The sequence below is a fragment of the Corythoichthys intestinalis genome, chromosome 12 (genome assembly GCF_030265065.1).
Source record: "Corythoichthys intestinalis isolate RoL2023-P3 chromosome 12, ASM3026506v1, whole genome shotgun sequence".
NCBI classification, from domain to species: Eukaryota; Metazoa; Chordata; class Actinopteri; order Syngnathiformes; family Syngnathidae; genus Corythoichthys; species Corythoichthys intestinalis.
In genome coordinates, this window is record NC_080406.1 from 18,006,010 (window position 1) to 18,027,039 (window position 21,030).

General features: G+C 38.3%; 1 protein-coding gene across 2 annotated transcripts in view; it reads left to right on the forward strand.

Moving 5' to 3' along the window:
- Positions 1-21,030, forward strand: part of igsf3 (immunoglobulin superfamily, member 3) — a 344,912-nt gene that overhangs the window by 199,756 nt on the left and 124,126 nt on the right. For both annotated transcript variants that reach the window (XM_057852021.1, XM_057852018.1), the window contains one exon: positions 16,113-16,532. In XM_057852021.1, coding sequence (XP_057708004.1) covers positions 16,113-16,532 — 420 coding nt within the window. The remainder of the gene's footprint in view (positions 1-16,112; positions 16,533-21,030) is intronic.

Genomic DNA, 21,030 nt, shown 5'->3' on the forward strand with positions numbered 1-21,030 from the left:
CGGCATCTAGTTTTTTGTAGATGTGCTGGTAACGATACCGAAGCTATAATGCATCTAGTCCTATATAAATGATATCTACCGTAACATAATGTGGCTTGTAGCAGCTTTTCGGCAGCAGTCAGGTATGTTGTTGTTTTTTTTTTTTATCTCGTGGCATGAGTTGAGCTAGAGCCGTGAGTTGAGCATTGGCGTTACTCGAGGGGCCGGGTAATGAGAAGCATGATGTTTAGCTACTCTCGCTCCGTCCCTAATTGTGTACCGAAGACCGCGCGGCGCGCTGAGTGTGTCGTACTTCTGCTTTACTTGGCATATTTCTATAATCGGAATTTGGATGTTTGTGAATCGTTCTCGAATCTTCCATGGCCAAATCGCGAATAATCAAAGAATCGGAAATTTTGCACACCTCTACTATTAACTGCAATTACATCGCCCCAACATTCTTTTTAAATTTCAATTGCTATTCGTCAGTGTTGTTTTCGTCAACGATGACAACAACGAAAATATTTCGTCAACAATTTTTTCTTGACTATTAGTCATGGTGACGCGCTGAAAACGTGTCTTGAGATTAAAACATAACGAGATGGATGCCAATTGTCGTCTAACGGCACGAGAGCGAGATGAAATTTTTTTTATTTTTATTTATTTATTTTTTTTTAAACCTGTCCTGTACAGCTGTTTGACACAGAGAATGGAAGTCTAAGTGCCCGGATTCTGAACAGTTTTAATGTTTCACATTGAGAGTCTGACATACTCCCATTGTGATCATTCAAAATACCTTTTTATTATGACAAAGCAGCGAAGAGGAAGGGATTATGAGGGGACAGAAGAAAAGAAATACAAGAGAAGAAAGAAAAGAAACACATACACAAACAACAACAAGAAATACATACACAAACAACAACAAGAAATACATTGAACATCTAAACTAGTTACTGATATGCTGGTGCTATTGTCAGCGAGATGTATTTCCGGTTTACACCATGTGGGGGCCTATTGGCCAGTGAAAGAGGAGAATGGGGGGGGGGGGGTGTCTATAAGACTATAAGCTAAGTGATTGAAAGGGGTAGAGTGTACACAAATCAGTTCTGTGATCTAGAACCCAGTAATCGTGTGAATCTCTTATGAGTGTAAGCCCGTTGGCGACCAACCCTACGCTGCCGCACCGCCAATCCCGGCACCGGAACCCCCAACCCGAGCATGCCCTACCACATCCAGCAGCACGCAAGCCCCACCGGGCGCGCAACAGCCACGCAGACGGGCGGAGAAACCACGCGGGCGCCAACCCAGGGCCACGGCCCCCACCCAGCCAGCCCGGGGAGGGAGGGCGGGCGGGGGGATGGGGGGGCCATGCGCAGCCCATCCCTCCTCCCGCCGCCCAGCAAAGGAAACCCCCCCCCCCCCCCCCCCCCCCCCCGGGACCCAGGGTGGTCCCCCGGGCCACCCGGGCGCCCATCAACCGGCCTTCAGGGATGGCAGGAGGGGACGCATCACCAACCCCACGCCTACACCCACCCCCGCCCGCCCACCCGGGCCACGAGCCACAGCCACAGCCCCCCAACCGGCACGCCACGCCACGGGACCCCCAGCGAGATGAAAATTTGATGTAGTTTCCGTCATAAATTCACAATGCGTGATATTTTTATTGTATGTGTAGGTAGCATGCATGTAGCAGTGTTTGGTCGTGTCACTCATGTGATGTGCTTTGCCTCCCCCCGACCCCTCGCCTCACATACACGCTTACTTAAGCCTGTGCCCACTCCAGGCTTCTTTTTTGAAACATATGTGTCAGGTGCTGCTTGGTAATCTTTGCTTTCTTATCTTGGCTAGATATGCCATGTTGCTTTACCTGGTAAAGGTCTGTGCTGTGAGTGATCATCACACACTAAATGTAACTTGTAGCATTAGCATAGCATTCGTGTTAGCATTAATAGAGATGAGTTTCGTCTTAAACTCTTGGAAAACTTACATACAGATCGTGGCGTCCAGGTGAGCGTCCAGGTTAACTGCATATAATTTGCTGTTTTCCTGCTAAGTGTGTATTATCATTATGAAAATGGTGATATCCTTCCAGGCTCTGCAGTTATGTGCTCGTTTGTCATGTTCATTTGAAATAGTTGGAAACCTTTTAATTATTTACTTATTCATAGACTAAAACTTTTGAAGTTTATATACGATAACATTTTGAGAATTGTAAACTAAAACTAAATGAAGACGAACACATTTTGAAATATTGACTAAATTATGTCTAAGATTGATTAGTATTTTCGACCCAAAGGCTAAGACTGAGATGAAAATTAAAATGGCTGCCAAAAATAAAACTGCTTTTAGTTGCACGAGAACCCCTATAATTAATCGAGAGAAAAAAAATATATCTCCTTCACTGCCATGGACGTCTAATTCATTGTTTGAGGTGGCAACTTGTGATTAATCGTGACTGATCACGGGGTTCTCGGGCCACTAGTAGCAATTTCACTTGCTTGCCGACACCCTACCTCATTTTTAAGTTGGACAGCCTTTAAGGAGAAGTTCAGATTTTTTAACGTATGGCTTAATCTTCAAGTTAGCGAGGGTTTATTTAGTCAGTAGAGTTGATTTCAACAAATGCCGTGTAATTTATTAGTAATTTGTTGGTTTCAGGTTTCCGAAGTGGCTAAGCTGGCGCAAGTTAATTGGGCTGATTTAGCATGCCAATAAAAAACAACATATGCACACATGCAATCAATAGTGTCGGCTATGTCTTCAGGATAAAGTTATTAAAAAGTTACCATTGCATGTCAATAATTGCAGTATGAACAGCAACATTTGTAATCCAGTAGCTCTGCAGAGGAGTAGAGCGGAGTGATATAACATCAGGTTCTTTTCACCGCTGTTTTTTTTATGTCGTAGCCAGCAGCAAGTAACCATTTTATATTGTTCCTCGTTCTTCATAGGGAATTTGTGGAAACTTTCCGTTGCCCATTTCTTCTGTTTCTACAGCTTCTAAATGCGCATTTCGCCATGTTGCAGGCCGTCAGTTAACTCAGCAGACTGATGCTGCATTCGAGGAAGGTGGAAAGTCAGAGTTTCCAACCTCCGATCTGATGAGCCCGCCCGTCTCATCAGACCATAGTACATGGTTCCAGTAATCCATGTGCTTTGTTGACATGTCTTCACCAAACTGTTTGCGGGCTTTCTTGTGTACTGTCCTCAGAAGAGGTTTCCTCCTGGGGTGACAGCCATGCACACCAATTTGATGTAGAGTGTGGCGTATGGTCTGAGCACTAACAGGCTGACCCCCCCACCTCTTCAATCTCTGCAACAATGCTGACAGCACTCCTCTAAAGAGTCACATGACATTTTGGACGGAAAATGACAAGCAGTACTCAATTTGGACATTTGGGGATGTACGTAGTTTCTCAGGGGTGTACTCACTTTTGTTGCCGGGGTTTAGATCAGGGGTGTCCAAACTTTTTGCAAAGGGGGCCAGATTTGGTGTCGTAAAAATGTGGGGGGCCGACATTGGCTGACGTCCTTTACGTAGAACAATTTATTTAAGCAAATTTTAGCAAGCCATTCTGTGCGTCACATTTGCTTTATTATTTTTTTAAATAAATAATTTCAACAATCTCACAAATAGCCTTTGTGGCGTTCTCTTTTGACTCTCGGGCTCTTGCGAAATACTACTGTGAAATAAACTAACTTCAAGTTGCTTCAATTTCTCACAACGTATTTCCCCTGTAATCTTGTCGGTACATGTCAGCGTGTCTTGTTTGGTAATATCGCCTCACATTGAACTCTTTAAAAACAGTGACTGTCTCTTTGCAAATGAGGCGGACACAGTTGTTGCGTATTTTTGTGAAGAAATAGTCCAATTTCCACCTATCCTTGAAGCGTCGGCCGTCACACTCAACTTTCTTTTTTTTTGTTGAATGTCGTTATTTTAGAAAATTGGGAGTAAATGGTCAGATGGGGTAATGTTGGTTAGAGTGCTGCTGCCTTTTAGTGGGTAAATGAGGAGCAGCATTTAGTGTATAAGCTACTTCATATGCTGGTAGCAGTACTGCTGACCAATTTATTAAGTCTGTGTGCGGGCCAGACGTTATTGATTTTAGGACAGAGGCTGGGGGCCGGATGAAATTTGACCACGGGCTGCATTTGGCCCCCGGGCCGGACTTTGCACATTGTCTGGTTTAGATATTAATAGCTATATTTTGAGTTATTTTGAGAGGAACATGAATTAACTCAATTATATAAGCTGCACACAGACTACTTTTCATTGTGTCAAAGTGTCATTTTGTCAGTGTTGTCGCATGAAATGATATACCGTATTGGCCCGAATATAAGACGGTGTTTTTGCATTGAAATAAGACTAAAAAAGAGGGGGTCGTCTTTTATTTGCGGTCTAGACATTATACCCATTCACAACGCTAGATGGCGCCAAATATCATTGAAGCGATGTTCTGTCATGACAGATCTCAGCTACTCTCCCCATTCATGACGCTAGATGGCTCCAAATATCATTGAAGCGATGTTCTGTCATGACAGATCTCAGCTCCTCTGAAGTTTAACCAGTTGCATTATTTTATTGCAATATTTTTCCTTATTCAGATTTGTTTCAAGAATACAGTTACAGTTAGACTTCACTTTGATGGTTAATGCAGTTATTGCAATTTTGTTGTTTTATCACAATAGATTGGTTTATTTACATTTAAAAAACCAGAAGCCATTCATTTACGAATGTGATTGCACTTTAGTTTACATATTTAAATGTTCAGATATTAAGATTTGAATGAGGCAAAATAACATGCTTTTTCTCTCAGATGTATTGTTATAATCATTTGTTTCGGATGTAATGTAATTATTTTCTGCATAAAAATTAATTTGGTATTCAAAAAGTATTTTTTTTCAAACTTGAGTCTTGAAAAAGAGGGGGTCGCCTTATAATCAGGGTTGCAGAAATACGAGGGTGTACTCACTTTTGTGATACACTGGATATATATGTGATATCTACCGTAGCATCATGTGAGCGTAGTTTGTAGGCTATCGGCTACAGTCAAGTATTATTGGAGCCACCTCGCATCGCGTTTGCAACGGCGTCACAACTCCCTTGCCTCCTTCCTACCCACTCCTGCTCTGCTCTCCCGTCTCCGTGAGTCCGTCTCTCTCGCGTCATTCAACCAACATAGTAACGCATAGTAACGCACGCCTTTCACGCCTCAAAAACGGTAACAGCGTTGCCAAGATGAGAAAAGTAATTAATTAGATTACTCACTACTGAAAAAAATAATGCCCGGTAGTAATGCCGTTATATTCTAACGCCATTATTAACAACACTGCTTTCACCGTTTTATTTTCTGAAGTAATAGGATAAAGTGCACGTTTTTGGCCAGGGATGCCATCTCATTCTGTTCCTAATCCGCTCCCAGATTGAGGTCAGTGGGGCCATTGCAAGATCTTCACAATTTTAGTGTGACCCTCAGAAATGCTGAGATTCTCTCTGATCTGCTCTGATTGGTGTGCAATCCCGGACTGATCTGTCTCCAAATCTGATTGGTCCAGTGGACTGCTCAGTAATACCAATGTTGAATATCTCAGCCACAGGCTGTGAAGTGTATCATTTTTTCCATTCCCAAGGGACTTGTTGTGAAGTTCACAATGGCTTTACATGGCTGGAGGGGCACAAGGTTGTACTAAGAGACCCTGAGCATCATGTGGAAAGGTTGCTATGGCGATGCGGGGTTGTAGCGTAGGTGTGTTGTTGTGGTAACAGTCTAAGATCTGATGGCTGAGGTTTCAGTCTTTTGAAGCATTGCCAATTCTGTTGTAATAATGCACAACAAAATGTTTCATTGAAAAAAATACAACAAAACTATAAAGTCGCCCAGTTGTGCAAAAATCTCTTTGAGGCCAATGAATTATTATCAACATTTAGCCAATTTTAATGAGTGAAGATGCATATGAAATGCTCAGGTCAAGGAATACACTGTAGTTTTTTATTTTATTTTATTATTCTTTTAATGAATTTGAGATTATAATTTCACCAAAATATTGATTTCATACAAATGTAGTGGTTGGTTAGCGAATGGGCTTTTTTCATGTTTTTTTTTTGTTTTTTTTTTGTATTTTCTGATGTCTTATTTTCTTATTTTGTGTTGATCATTTAAAAGCCAGCAATCACTGTTCAAATGGATTGGACACTTATCGCCATCAGTGGCACTGAAGGAGTTATATTTTTGTAGATTACAAATTTTGTCATGAATTTTTTTTTTTTTTTTTTTTTTTTTTTTTTTTTGTCTTCTCAGTAGATTTTTTTATTTAACTTGTTTTGAAATTAGTTTAGGGCAGTGGTCTCAAACCGGTCCTCAAAGGGCCGCAGGGGGTACTGGATTTCATTCCAACCAAACGAGACAAATACCTTTTCACCAATCTGGTTTCTTACAAGTGTAATCAGTTGATTGCAATCAGGTGCTGCTTATGTTAGTAGAAACCTCATTGGTTGAACTGTTTGTGCTGGATCTGTTGGAACAAAAACCAGGACCCACTGCGGCCCTTTGTGGAGTCGGTTTGAGACCGCTGGTTTAGGGCAATAATAATAATTTTTATTTTTAAGATTACAATTATTCGCACTGAGATTCCTGCAAGTAATTGTGCACTATTACACTGTTATGCACGCAATTCACTTTTGTCATGTGTACGGAATATAAATACTTTATTTTTTTAAATGCCAGCTTTACCAACTCAAACGGATTGCACGTATAACACTCAGTGACAGTGAAAATGTTATATGCAGGGTTCCCGCGAAGTCTTAAAAAGTCTTAAAAGCATAGAATGTATGAATTTGGAAATAATACCTTAAAAAATCTTTATAAATTTTGAATATTCATGTCTGGGTCTTAACTCCTTCAGACCTGAGCATGCTGCTGAAGGACATGACGCGTTCGCATCTCAAAACCAATAGATTTTAGTTGCTGTTGCCACTTCTGGGAGATGATTGGGCAAAACTTTACCCATCGAAATCGAATTATGAGGTTTAGCCCGTCCTCTTTGCTATTTTTGTCTCTTTGAAAATGGCAGAGAGAAAAGGCAATTTCAAAAAGGCAATCTTTGTCAATGACTGCGAAATAGGTACTAAGATTTTAAGAAAGGGTCTTAATTAGATCTTAAAAAGTCTTAAATTTAATTTAAGGAAACCTATAGGAAACCTGTATATATTTGTATAATTAACTCTGAAATTGATGTCATACTGAGACTATTTCACTTAAAAATAGGGCTTGTGAACAATGATATTTTTCATTGCAATTAACTCATTCACTCCAGCCATTTTCACCGGTGTAACCCCTTTCGCTCCCGGCCGTTTTACTGGATTTTGACTGATTTTGCAAGGCCCACAGAAAATTCTGTTCTATAACCCACCAAAAGAAAGATTACACTCTCTTCTTTCAGCAGGAAAAAAGTAAATTCATATCTTTTTCCATCCTTTAGAAATCAGCATTAGAAAATAGCTTAGTTTGAGCAATTTTCCAATTTCTGATGAAAAAACAAAAACAGAAATTGAGCTTTTTGTGAAAGCATACATTTCAAACATAACTTTTGACTTTAACACAGCTATTTTTCGCTTTAGTTACATCCCAAAAATCTGAATAATGTTTTCCTTTTACAAAATAACATAACCAATAAGACAAATAGAGCTTTTGATAGCAAAGTAACAATTTATTTACACATAACTAACTGAGAGATGATGCTGTTGTGGCCGCGACAACCGGGTAAACTTTTCCCTCATCGCCGCCTGTCTCATAAAGATGGATTTTTTTGAGTCTCTGCTGGTTCTGCTCGGCGAGCAACACGGACTCAACGACATCTTCCGCTGCACTGGTGGTCCCGGTTGTTATGCTCGGTCGTCCAGTGCCTGGCATCCTGAACGCCATTCAGTCGTCTTCCGCTGGCGCCCCGGTTGTGCTGCCCGGCCGTTCGTTGCCGTTGAATTGGGTTGCGGGTCTTACCAAATGCGCTACTGCCCTCCAGTGGCCATTTTTATTGCTTTAAAATGGATTTTCAGCTTTGTGTTTTGGAGCTAAATTGAATCACGACCCAGAGATGTCTTTTTTGAGAAAAAAAAACAAAACAAAAAAAACGTAAAAGACGCATAAATACGTCTTTGGGACACTGAAACAATTAGAAATAGAACGTATTTATATGTTTCTGGGAGCAAATCAATCCTGATTAATGGCTTCGTCCTGTTATATATTTTTTGTTTTTTCTTACATCTATTTGCTTAACTCATTCGCTCCCTTTGACAGGGATAGACGTCAATCCATTTGAACTGGGAGTTTGGGTGGTGCCATTTATAGCATGGAATCAACAGTATTTGAGAGGCGGCCAGCTTGAGTAACTACTGTATTCTATACGGTTTCTTTAATGATGCTGGTGCTCCAATTTTTCTAAATGTTTCAAGTCAGACAGCTGCAAAAGCGCATCCATTTATCCCCATAAACGCTAAGTGTGTTCATGTTGACTGTGTGAAAACAGGAGAGGCGTAGCAAACTAGGACAAAATCGGAGAAGAAGAGAGGACACAGACATAAAATTGAGTGTTAAAATAGACATTCCAGGTGAAGAGAGTGGCCAATAAAGGAGGGTCAAATTCAGCGAGCCTCTAATGAGCTGGTGCTAGCAATTTGCTGCACTTGTTTTAACTCAACACCATCTTGGCATCCGCTTCTTGCTCACCTCAAGTGAGTTATTATAGCAATATTAGTCATGGGTGCAATGAAGCTTTTCTGCTGATATACGCCTTTGTTGCTCAGATGATACAATTACTAATATGGGACTGGAAGTAGGCCGCCGTTAATGTTTAGAGTGTAGAGAGAAGCTCAACCTGGCTCTCTTAATGGCTCTTACCGCTGGGCAAGCGCATTTCAACCCAACCGTATCGCTGTGATATAATCCTGTTGTTGTTCCGCAAATTCATGTCTTGCGAATTAGGGACCCCGAGCGATTAAGGAGACCACAAATCCTAAAATAAGTCAGTTAGATTGGACTAGGATTTTAATCACTTTTGGGGTGAGTTAGCCTGATTAGACCAAAGTGATTTTTTTTTATTGTCTAGATTTTATTCTCTGCCATTGACGGCAATAGACGCCAAATTCATTCGGGAAAAAAACCCCACACAGTTGATTCATATGATTAGGGCTGTTCCAAACGATTATTTTTCTCCCGATTGGTGTGCAGGTTTTTAGTCGACTAGTCTAATAATTTTTTCATGAACTTTGGGCTGCAGCTATCGATTATTTTATTAGTCAATTAATCGATGAACTAGTTGTTCGAACTATCGAGTAATCGGATAAGTAACCTAGAAAATTAAAATACCTGAGCTGAGCCTCAAACGATATGAAATAAATAAATAAATGAGGATTTAAGTACAACAAAAAAGACAATTGGCGAACTTACATAGCAAAAGTCTGCTAGCTTAAATGCTAAAAAATGCTAACCTTTTTTTTTTTTTTTTTTTTTTTTTTACAATGCTTTTAACAAATGATTCAAACACACATCCCCACAAAACACGGCTAAATACACCTATAAACTAAATTACGGATGCATTCAAAACAAACATAAGCTCAAACAAAAACTTAGCTTATGTTGTTCTTAACAGGGAGCAGCTGGAGTCAGACATGTGAAATGAGTTATGTCATATTCACTGTTGCCTTTAGAGGGCATTGTATCCACCCAACTCAATAAAACTAAATGGCAGCACTTTCTAAACAAACCATTATAACGCCACTTTAATTAAATGATTACGATTTTTTTTTTTTTTTTTTAAACTAGTCTTACAATTTTTTGTCGACGATTATTCACTCACAATAACATTTTGGAAAATTTTAATTCTTAAAGTGCAAATAAACACATAAATAACAATAAAAAAATCACAAATAAACAATGAAGACATTAACTAGTGCAAAAGAATGAAATCAGGCTGTGGAAAGAATTAAAGGAATTATGATGTATTTTTATCGGAAAATCCTGCTCGTATATGACCATTTCGACTTACAAACAAGGTCCTGAAACAAATTAACTTCGTATGTAGAGGTACCACTGTACTCTGTCGTACGACCAACATAAAGGCAACTTCAATAAAAAATACCGTTATATGGACTTACGATCTGCCAACTTGTTGTTTCCTGTTGTCTTCCAGAATTATACCTGAGTGACTGCGCTTCAGGTGTTCATTCACGGCGATGTGCTGCCGTGGTATGCAAGCTTGGCACATGACATTGTACCCTCCTTTGTTTCGATGAAATAAGTCCATGCTTTGGTCACTCTGGTGTGCTTTTTTGGCTTTGTGCCGCTTGAAATCGAGCGTCCGCCATATTCAACTTTCCAAGCTTATGTTTGTTCAACCGTTTATCAACCGTCGATGGCATGGCGTGCTCGTCGACGCATTTACATCATCGATGACGTCGACTATTGGGTACAGCTCTAGTCAATTAAACTTAAAAGTGGATTACTTGTACAACTTTGCGGTTCATCTTGATTAATAGCAAGGCTCTTAGTGTGATCGTGATTTAAAATTTTAATCATTGCCCAGCCTGAATTTTAAATTAACAGCCTTAATCAACACTATTTTTAATAATTAATAGTACATACATGTATAACATATTCACTGCCATCTACAGTGATAGTTGAGCAATTCATTTGGGCTTCAATTCAAAATGGATTGGACATCAATCCCTGCCAATGGGTTAAGGAGTTATACAATGTTAGAACAATAAACAATAAAAAACACACAGAAAGACTAAAAAATATAATAATAATGCAGTTGTGAATAATTGCAGGTCTTTCATGCAATTAAAAAATAACTATTATTGTTGTCCAGTGCTAATTTTTAAGCTAAATAACATCAATACGACAGTTTTGCAATTTATGATACACAAATGTATATTTTTACTAGGGCTGTCAAATTTATCACGTTAACGGGTGGTAATTAATTTTTTAAATTAATCACGTTGAAATATTTAACGCATTTACCATATGCGTGGAGCAACCCACTTATGCATTGCCACAAACAGACTACAGTGGCGCCGTTTTATGTATAATGAGTGCTAAGAGGCAGAGACAAGCGAGTGGAGTGGACACAGGCATTCATTGGGGCCACGCTATTTATCGGCATACGCTTTGACAAATCTTCCACAACAATTATAACTATTGTGGCGAGCGATGTGGGGAGGAATGACAGGAGATAATCTTTTTCTAAACACCCTGTACTGAACACAACGCAGAGAAGATATACCATTTGCAGCCACCACTGACAGTCATGGTTGCCCAACTTCCCATCATGCATTTGGGTGGAACAGTTAAGTTGCTACAGTATCATTTACTGAAAGCACAACAAAAATAATATTCCTATCCCTAAAAAAAAACAATGTTCACAAAACAAAAAGCCCTCAATGCAAAGGGAACTGGCATTCCCAATCAAAATAGTTATTGTTGGAATTTAGTCCCCCCGGCCAAAGCTGCACGGAAACGGCGGCAGCCGAACGAAACTGGTGCTCCACTGTTTACCGCCCCCGCGAGCCAAACTGGGAAGAAGCAAAACTCTGCACGTTCTCTTCTTATTTTAACCCTTTTTACTGACTCCATGTTTCAAAAGTTTGAAGAAGACTCACCGAAAGCAGGTTGACAATTTATTCGTCGACAATGGTCAAAAAACAAGGCAAAAACGGATGACGGAGGAACAAGTCGGGATCCAAAACAAGGCTACATAGAAAATGTTTCTGAGCAGCAAATCTGTGTTATCTCAGTGTTCAGTGTTTTTTAAGTCCGTGGTGGAGTAGGCTGGGCCGAAGGTGTGGCTGAGTGTTGTTTCGGGACCATCCCTCTGTGGCCGGTTTTAGGTGATTAGGTTGTCTGTGGATAGGACGTGGTTGCCACAGCGACCGACGCTGGTCTTGACGTCACAAGCGCCCGCTATCAACTTTGTTATCCGGGCTGGCGCTACTTGTTTTAGGACAAAGCACGCTGGTCTTTGAGAACTGATTGCCAGAGTTGGTGCGTCAATCTTGCTCGTGACGCACACGTTGGGCTTCTGTGATAAGACGGCGTTGTGTATCTATTCTGTTTCTTTAAAGTATGGTGTGCTATTTATTTTACATTAGGTGTGTTAGAGTAGTGCAGTCCTACAGTAAATATGAGAAATGATACTATTCCCTTATTAATTATATTACGTGTGTTCGAGTAATGCAAACAGTTAGAGGGTGCCTACGAGAAGCGATACCATTTTTCCTTTTCCCCCTCATGAGCGCCGCTAAGGAGATTCACTTTACTGTTTTCAAGGGCACGGAGTGAAGTCTGCCTAAACTATAGTTAGATGAATGTGTTAGACTAATGCAAATAATTATATGATGTGTGCGAGAACGGTACCTATTCCCTTCACTATTCAAAATAATACTCTGACTTTGGTCAAACTCTATTCAAACATTTCTTTTAGCTCAACAAATACACTAGATTGCAATCTTTATTCACAGCATACAAATTATCAGAGGTCTCGTACGTTGTGAAGTCAACACTCAAAAGAACGTAAAGTACAATGAACCCGGAAACCACGGCGTCAGTCGAGGGGCAAAACGCACTAGAAAAATTTGGCTAGATCTCTAATTAATGTAAAACTCGCCCTTGACACCTTGTGATGTATTTCAATCAATACCTTCCACAATGGCGAGCTATTTATTTTTTGATAGAATTTTTTAAAAACTAATTTTATTAAAACAAAAATTTACAAAGGGGTTTTTTAATATAAAATTACTATAACTTGTACTCACATTTATCTTTTAAGAATTACAAGTCATTCAATCTGTGGATCCCTTTCACAGAAAAAATGTTAATAATGTTAATGCCATCTTGGGGATTTATTGTTATAATAAACAAATACAGTACTTATGTACAGTATATTGAATATTTATGTCCGTCTTGTGTCTTATCTTTCCATCCCAACAATAATTTACAGAAAAATATGGCATCTTTTAGAGATGGTTTGAATTGCGATTAATTTCGATTGATTAATTTTTAAGCTCTGATTGACTCGATTAAAAATTTTAATCGTTTGACAGCCCTGATTTTTACATGACAAATATACATGAATATATGTATGAAAAAGTGAACTGCAGGGCTAGCAGAGAATGAAATGATGCTCGTTTGCTGCCAGCTGTCCTATTCAAATGAATTGGACATCTAATACTGACAAACTAATTTAAATTCACCCCTTTCACCCTCTGTCGCAGTCATTGGCAGCGAATGTGTTCATAGAATAGACACTCCATTGACTGCGTGCTTCAGGTTTTGCAACAATTCTTCTGATTCTTTTGACCTTCTATGCTTATTCATATATTCATGCAATTCTCCCTGCGGAGGCTGAGATGTCAGCAAGTACAAGTTGAACATTGAACAGACATCGACTTGCTTGCGAATCACATATTATAGTTGTATGTCTATTTTCACAACCGTTAAATCGACATACAGTAAATTGTCTGTTGTATTCAAGCCAGTCGTCCACATTTTACAGCAACAATATGTTTCTTTATGGACAGAACACTTAAAATAATGAGTGATTGTAACCTGGAATGGCTTTACAGCATGTTAAGTACTTCCTACTGGTGTATTCCCAAAATAGATTTGCACGTTTTATATACTGTAACTCTTTGTTGTTTCCGGAAACACATTTGGTAGTCAAATTGCAAGCCGAGTGCTTCTCTATAAAGAAGCGGAACTGTGTGATTTCTCTCTGCTAAACAGAAGACAAATAAAATGGAAGTGTTCATTATGGAAATGCAAGAATGCACAATTCCACATTTGCAACTTCTCCCCAAAAAATGTGTTTATTTTCAACGGCATATTCAAAATCGCTCTTTTACATCATTCCTGTTCATTACATTTTATTCACACGTTCCCAAACGAACAAATCATTTTGCATATTTTCCACATTTTTTGACCAATAAGTCGTCCTTTTTTTACCCCCCATATTTCCATGCGATTCCATTGACGCAAGCAAACACAAGGTTTACATCTGTCTATTCACCTCATTAGTTTTTTATTTTTTCAATACATACAAGGTTTACATCATTCCTGTTTGTGTTAATCATATTTTCAACATATTTACATGTTCATATTTTCAACCAAATTACTATTTTTGGTCAAAAACTCCCATAAAATCACATTCATATAATCAAATACAAGGTTCCCTTATTTGCCGATGGATATCATTCTTGTTATACCATATATATCCCTCGTTTTGCGCGGTTAATGGGGACCAGAACCTGCCACGATAAGTGAAAAACCGCGAAGTAGCCCCCCCCCCAACAAAAAAAAAGTTTTTTGTGTGTGTGTTCAATGTATTTGTACAGATTTACCATGGAAAGAGACATATAAAACATGTTTTTTCACTTTTCTCCCAAAGTATAATTTAAAAAAAACTTATATGTATATATATTTTACTAAATGGTTTTTTAGGCACTTCAAATGTAATAATTACGATTAGTTTTAAACATGTTACTGTCCCACCGAATTATTTTCAAACAAGAATAAAGTAGAAAAATGTTTTTTATTAAATGTTTCAATGAGTGAGTCCAATCAAATCTGCTCAAGATGCTCACATACACACAATGAGTTGCCACAGCAACTGTTTAACAAGTTAAACGATGATTGACGTATGGCGCGCTTTGAAGTGTAGGCTTACAAGCATCTCTGGCAAGATCAAACCTTAACGTCTGTCAATCATCGTTAACTTTAATAAGCAACTCCAGACCGAGAAAAGCGGCATGAGCGAGATCTACGTGATCGGATTGGGACAGTTTTATAAAATACTGCATTTATTGATTTCTTAAATGGAAAAAAAAAAAATGCGATGGTCTAAGGGCGCAAAGTTTAAAGCGCTAAGTAGCGAGGGATCATTGTCAATAAAACAATTGACATTTTTTACGTGTTCATATTTTTGACCCAAACTTTTTCTGTTTGACCAAAAATTTCCTATTGAATCTCACTGACGCGTTCCAATACCAGGTTTCATATTGTTTCAACATATAACTAGGGCTGTCAAACGATTAAAATTTTAATCGAGTTAATCACAGCTTTAAAATGAATTAATCGTAATTAGTCGCAATTCAAACCATCTATAAAATATGCCATATTTTTCTGTAAATTATTGTTGGAATGGAAAGATAAAACACAAGACGGATATACAGTACTGTGCAAAAGTTTTAGGCAGGACACCTGCCTAAGACTTTTGCACAGTACTGTATATATATTATTTAATTATTAAATTTATTAGGATCATGGAAGCTTCCACTTGGGGAAATTATATGCATACAGTATATCCTGTATATACATAATATAATAAAAATATACAGTACTGTGCAAAAGTTTTAGGCAGGTGTCCTGCCTAAAACTTTTACACAGTACTGTATATATTCAACATACTGTACATAAGTACTGTACTTGTTTATTATAACAAGAAATCAACAAGATGGCATTAACATTATTAACTGTTAAAGCGATCCATGGATTGAAAGACTTGTAGTTCTTAAAAGATAAATGTTAGTACAATTTATAGAAATTTTATATCAAAACCCTTCTTAATGTTTTCATTTTAATAACATCTATAAAACTTTCAATCAAAAAATAAACCAGTAGCTCGCTATTGTTGATGTCAATAATTACACAATGGTGCTGAAACCCATAAAATCAGTCGCACCCAAGCGCCAGCAGAGGGCAACAAAACACCCAAAAACACAAGTAACAAGCGCACATGACACTGTGCTGTCATTTTAATCTGTTTGAGCGGGGCATGTGCGTTAAATGCGTCAAATATTTTAGCGTAATTAATATATATATACATATAATCCCATTGACACATTTATGTAAATCTTTGGCTATTCACATCATTCATATTTCAACAAATGACTTGACAGTTTTCTTTTTTTAACATGTTCTCATTTTCTATTTTTTTTAAATGTTGTATTTTATTTTCTTCTTTAGTTTAACATGACTACATTCTACCTCAATTCCTGCAGAAATTGTACTTTCTAGTTTTTAAAGTGTGCTTGTTTGTTTGACCAGTTTCTGATTGCGATTTTTCTCTTCTCCCGGCAGTCATCGCCGACTCGCTGACGGTCTCGTCCCCTGCCCAGACTCTGTCCAAAGTGGAAGGCGACACTCTCCAACTGTCATGCGAGGTGTCTCGGACCACCATGCAGCACACCCACTTGTCCGTGGGATGGTACCTGAAAGCCCCTGAGGACCTGTCGGCCCCGCCCCAGGAGCTTCTCACTCTATCCAAAGACTTTGTCCTGCGCTCAGGCGGCCCGTACCGCCAGAGAATGTCGGCGGGAGACCTGAGACTGGACAAAACGGGCGCCACGTCTTACCGGCTCACCATCCACAAGCTGCAGCCGGCCGACCAGGGCTTGCTCTACTGTCAGGCCGCCGAATGGATCCAGGATCCCGACGGCGCCTGGTTCGCCATGACCCGCAAGCAGAGCGACAAGACCCCGCTCCGCATTCAGCCCACCGGTGAGTGGAGACGCAGATGTACATCGGCCACCCGTGCCGAGATCATTAATAGGCTAAAAAGGGCTTATAGGACCTCAACAGACCTCCCACTGATGTATTCGTGTCACTTTAGCGACCAACATGAAAGGCAGAGTTAACGATAGGGAAAATCGCTTTTAAACGTGCAAGTGCGCACAGTAGGTGACTACATTGTATACAGTCTCGCCTCACTGTTGGAAATAACTGGGCGGTCGAAGTCTAGGCTGGGACCAAAAATAGTACTGTATATCAAAATGAATTAAATGAGACAAAAAAGAAAATTCAATACAGCAATTAAAAAAGTACAGATAGTAGCTGGAAATGAAATAGACTAAAATGAGACAAAAAAGCCAAGACAGTTTTCCAATCGCCGCCACTGGAGGATAAAGACTTAACAGTAAATATTGTATTTTTAAATTTTTAGAAACATGATTTTTTAAAAACATTTTAAAATGAATATAACAAAAAAGAAAAAAGATAGACTTCCACACACAGTGTTGTATTTTGCAGCCCTTTTAATTTTCGTCTTAATATTTGGACGATAATACTTATTAGTCTTCGTCATATTTTAGTCATCTCAAAATGTGTTTGTCTTCGTCTAGTTTTTGTTGATGAAAGCTCGACTAATTTCGTCTAGTTTTAGTCGACGTTTACTGATAATGTTTCTGTCTCCCAAAAAAAAAAAAAAAAAGGCTCCAAAAATAAATAAATAAAGGTTTCGAATGATCACTGACAGTCGAGCACATATTATAGCATCTACAAGGACAATGCCAACTTAGTGAAAATACTCAGTATGAAAACAGTTCATCATTTTCAATGAATTATACACAGCTGGATGCAACGAAGTGTATAAAGAAAAAGTTGTTAGAGTTTAAACGGACGCTTGCCGTTAGCATTAGCCTAATGCTAACGCGAACACTATGCTAACACTACGAGTTAAATTTACCGTTTGATGATCACAGAAAAGGCTGAAGCAACATTGCATATTCTCTCTGGCCAAGAATTTTCAATGAATTATACCCACCTGGATGCAATTGTATAAAGAAAAAGTTGTTCCAGAGTTTAAGAGGACGCTTGCCGTTAGCAATAGCCTAATGCTAACGCGAACGCTATGCTAACACTACGAGTTACATTTGCTGTTCGATGATCACATACCGTTAAAGGCTAAAGCAACATTGCATATTCTCTCTGGCCAAGATAAGAAAACAAATCTCACCGTGTGTGGGGGGGTGCAACACGTCACATGAGTGACATAACCAGACACTGCGACGATGCTTGCTAACTACCCAGTGTGAACATGTGACGAAAACTACGGCACATTTTCATCTCATTCTCGTCTCGTCAGAAGAAAACTGGCATTAGTCTTGTTGCATTGTAGTCTTCCAAGACACAATTTTAGCTCATTATGGTCTCGTCATTGTCATGAAAAAACTGTTCGTCGATGAAGTATTTTCGTTATCGTCATCGTTGGCGAAAACAACACTTTACACACATACACACACATACATGCACAGAGCACTTTAATCTACAACCTTTTAAGAACTGCTTGGGCCTTGCAATACACAACAATGGACTGTCTCAATTGTTGTCTGTCACTACATCACTTTATCTCTTTGTTATTATTATTATGATGGATCCTCTAGTCAATTTTAAACAGTCATGTTTGTGTTCCTCTGTACTGTATGTCTCGCCAAATGTTAGTCTTTCATAGGGATAGAGAGAAACACAATTCTTTTTTCGTTGTATGACCTATGCATATGAAGAAGATGACAACAAAGTTGACTTTTACTTTATATACAAGCACTTTCCATAAGGGCTGAAGCCTAGTGACGGGCAGCCATATATACACCGTAAAGGAAACAATAGCATAACATGAACAAAAAAAATAGTCTAAGTGAATTAGGGGACATGGTTAATGTTCACTTGTAAGCACAAATGATTCGGAATCCAAATCATTTGAGACTCATTTTCTGCCGTGGCGATGCTTTTATTGTGAAAAACTTGTGAGGTGCTTGTATCATGAGGGCCAAAAATAAATAAATAAATAAAAAAACAACAAAATCATTTAATCATCGGCAGCCCCTCCCATGCAGTTCAAATAAATGAAACGTCTATGACCGTCAATGGCACTGAAACATGAGCACCTGCAATGATATCACGTAATCATCTGCATATATTTGGATGTCTTTTGTGTAGACACTAATCAAGAGGCACTGATTTATACTGATAGGACAACTAAGGAGTGATGACGGCTCGCCATTCATCTTGTCACGCTGCGCTCTGCCTTCCTGATGAGGACAATCAAGTTTAGATTCTTGTCATTAATAAAATCAAATAGAAGTGACATTTCAAATCCCACCCTGTTTGTCTTCGACTGGGAGAAGGACGAGCTAGGGAAGCAGCGCGAAGACGTGCACTTGCTACATGAGAGCAGTCACCACGTATCACTTCCATGATTATATGTTGGTCATGGTTGATTCTGGAAATTTGACGTCTGTTTTGGTGATCCACCGCGAGCGTATTTCTTAAAAAAACAAACAAAAAAAGGTGGCGGAAATGTGCGTGACAACAGCAAATCCGAGTTGACGTTTTATGTTGTTCTACGTATATACGAGCAAAAGTTGGTCTATTTCATTGCCATTGATTATGATATACGTCAAATGTTGATATTTTTATCGTCCTGCTGTGCACTAAAATTGGTTAATTGTGAGAAACTAGTTTTTTCACTTGTAGATGTCCAATCTATTTAACTTGAAGGGTTGGCAGTAAATGAGTAGTGGCAGTAAATTGATTGGACGTCTAGCATAGTAAATAAGTTTTAAAAATGATAATTTAAAATATATTTTTAAAATTGAACAATAATTTATTAAACAACCAAATTAAAAAAAAAATTGAAAATAATTAGGGCTGCAGCTATCGATTATTTTAGTAATCGATCAATCGATGAACTGGTTAATTCGAATACCTCAGTAATCTGATAAGGAACATAAATTAAAATACCTGAGCTGTGCCTCGAACTGTATTAAAAAAAATAAATCAAATGAGGATGTAGTACAACAAAAGAGCAATAGGCTAACTTACAGAGCAAAAGTCCGCTAGCTTAAATGCTATAAAATGCTAACTTTTTTTTCTTTCTTCTTTACAATGCTCTTAACAAATTATTCAAACATATAGTCCCACAAAAAAAATACCCATAAACTAAATTACGAACGCGTTAATAAAACATTAGTTCAAACAAAAACTTAGCTTTTCTTGGTCTTAACAGGGAGCAGCTGGATTCGGCCATGTGAAATGAGTTTTGTCATATTCACTGCTGACTCTAGAGGGCAGTGTATCCACCCAAATCAATAAAACTAAATGCAAACCCTTTCAAAACAAACCATTACAACGCCACTTTAATTAAACAAATACTCGAAGCAGCAACATTTAATTTGAATCTTTTTCCGAATCGAATTACTCGAGTTATTCGATTATTGGTTGCAGTACTAAAAATTCTCGAACGATATAAAGTTTTTAAAAAAGAATAACTTGAAAAATGCCTTTTAATTAAAAGCAAATTTAAAAATACATAGTTAGAAAATATTGTATTTGTTTTAATTCAATGAATCATTAATTTTTGGAAATCCAATGGGAAAAAAATCATAATTATAATTAAGATCCAACTATTTAAAAAAACTTTTTTTTTTTTTTTTTTTTTTTAAATTAAAAAAAATAATTAAAAAAATCGTGATATAATCGATCATACAATTTGAAAACAGTTTTTGGAAAAAATTTAATTGAAAGATTTAGCTTTTTTATTATTTATTTGTATAAAGGATTTAAAAAATGATGATTAAGATCAAACAATACAGGGAACAAATAGGTTGAACATTTTTTTTCAATTCTAAAGAATCATAAGGTAATATAAAAAAGTTGACTGTGCACTGAATGGCCTGCACTTTTCCTTTTCGTTATACTTGTTGCAATGAAATAAAAGGGAATATTCTCACCACTTCTTAAAAAATTTAATGTTTTTTTTCATAATTGGGGAAAAAAAGCAAGTTTAAAAAAAGCTTTATTATAATCGAGATCATACAATATGAAATAAACAGATGCGATTACCCATGTGTTTTTCAGCAATTAGCTAACAATAGAAAAGCTGCCTTTTTAATACATTAGCGTGTGTAACTGTGCTGGCTTTTGGCAACTTCTGATAGCCCCGTCGCTCCATATTTGAGATGACAAAAACTGAGGAGGTAGCATGTTGTGTCAAGTCACACGATAGCGTGGCTGTTGATAATTATCTCCTAAGTCGTCAACCCTCAGACACAAAGACAGCTTTATGGCCGCTCAGCTTACTTCCCACCCGACTCGACCTCCTCACCCCATCACTCGGGCCGCGAGAAGTCCTTCTTTGTGCGCTTACTGGAAAGACCCTTGTAAACGATGGTGATATTAACTCAAATATCCGAGCAAATCACCCTCTTGCGTGTTTCCTTTG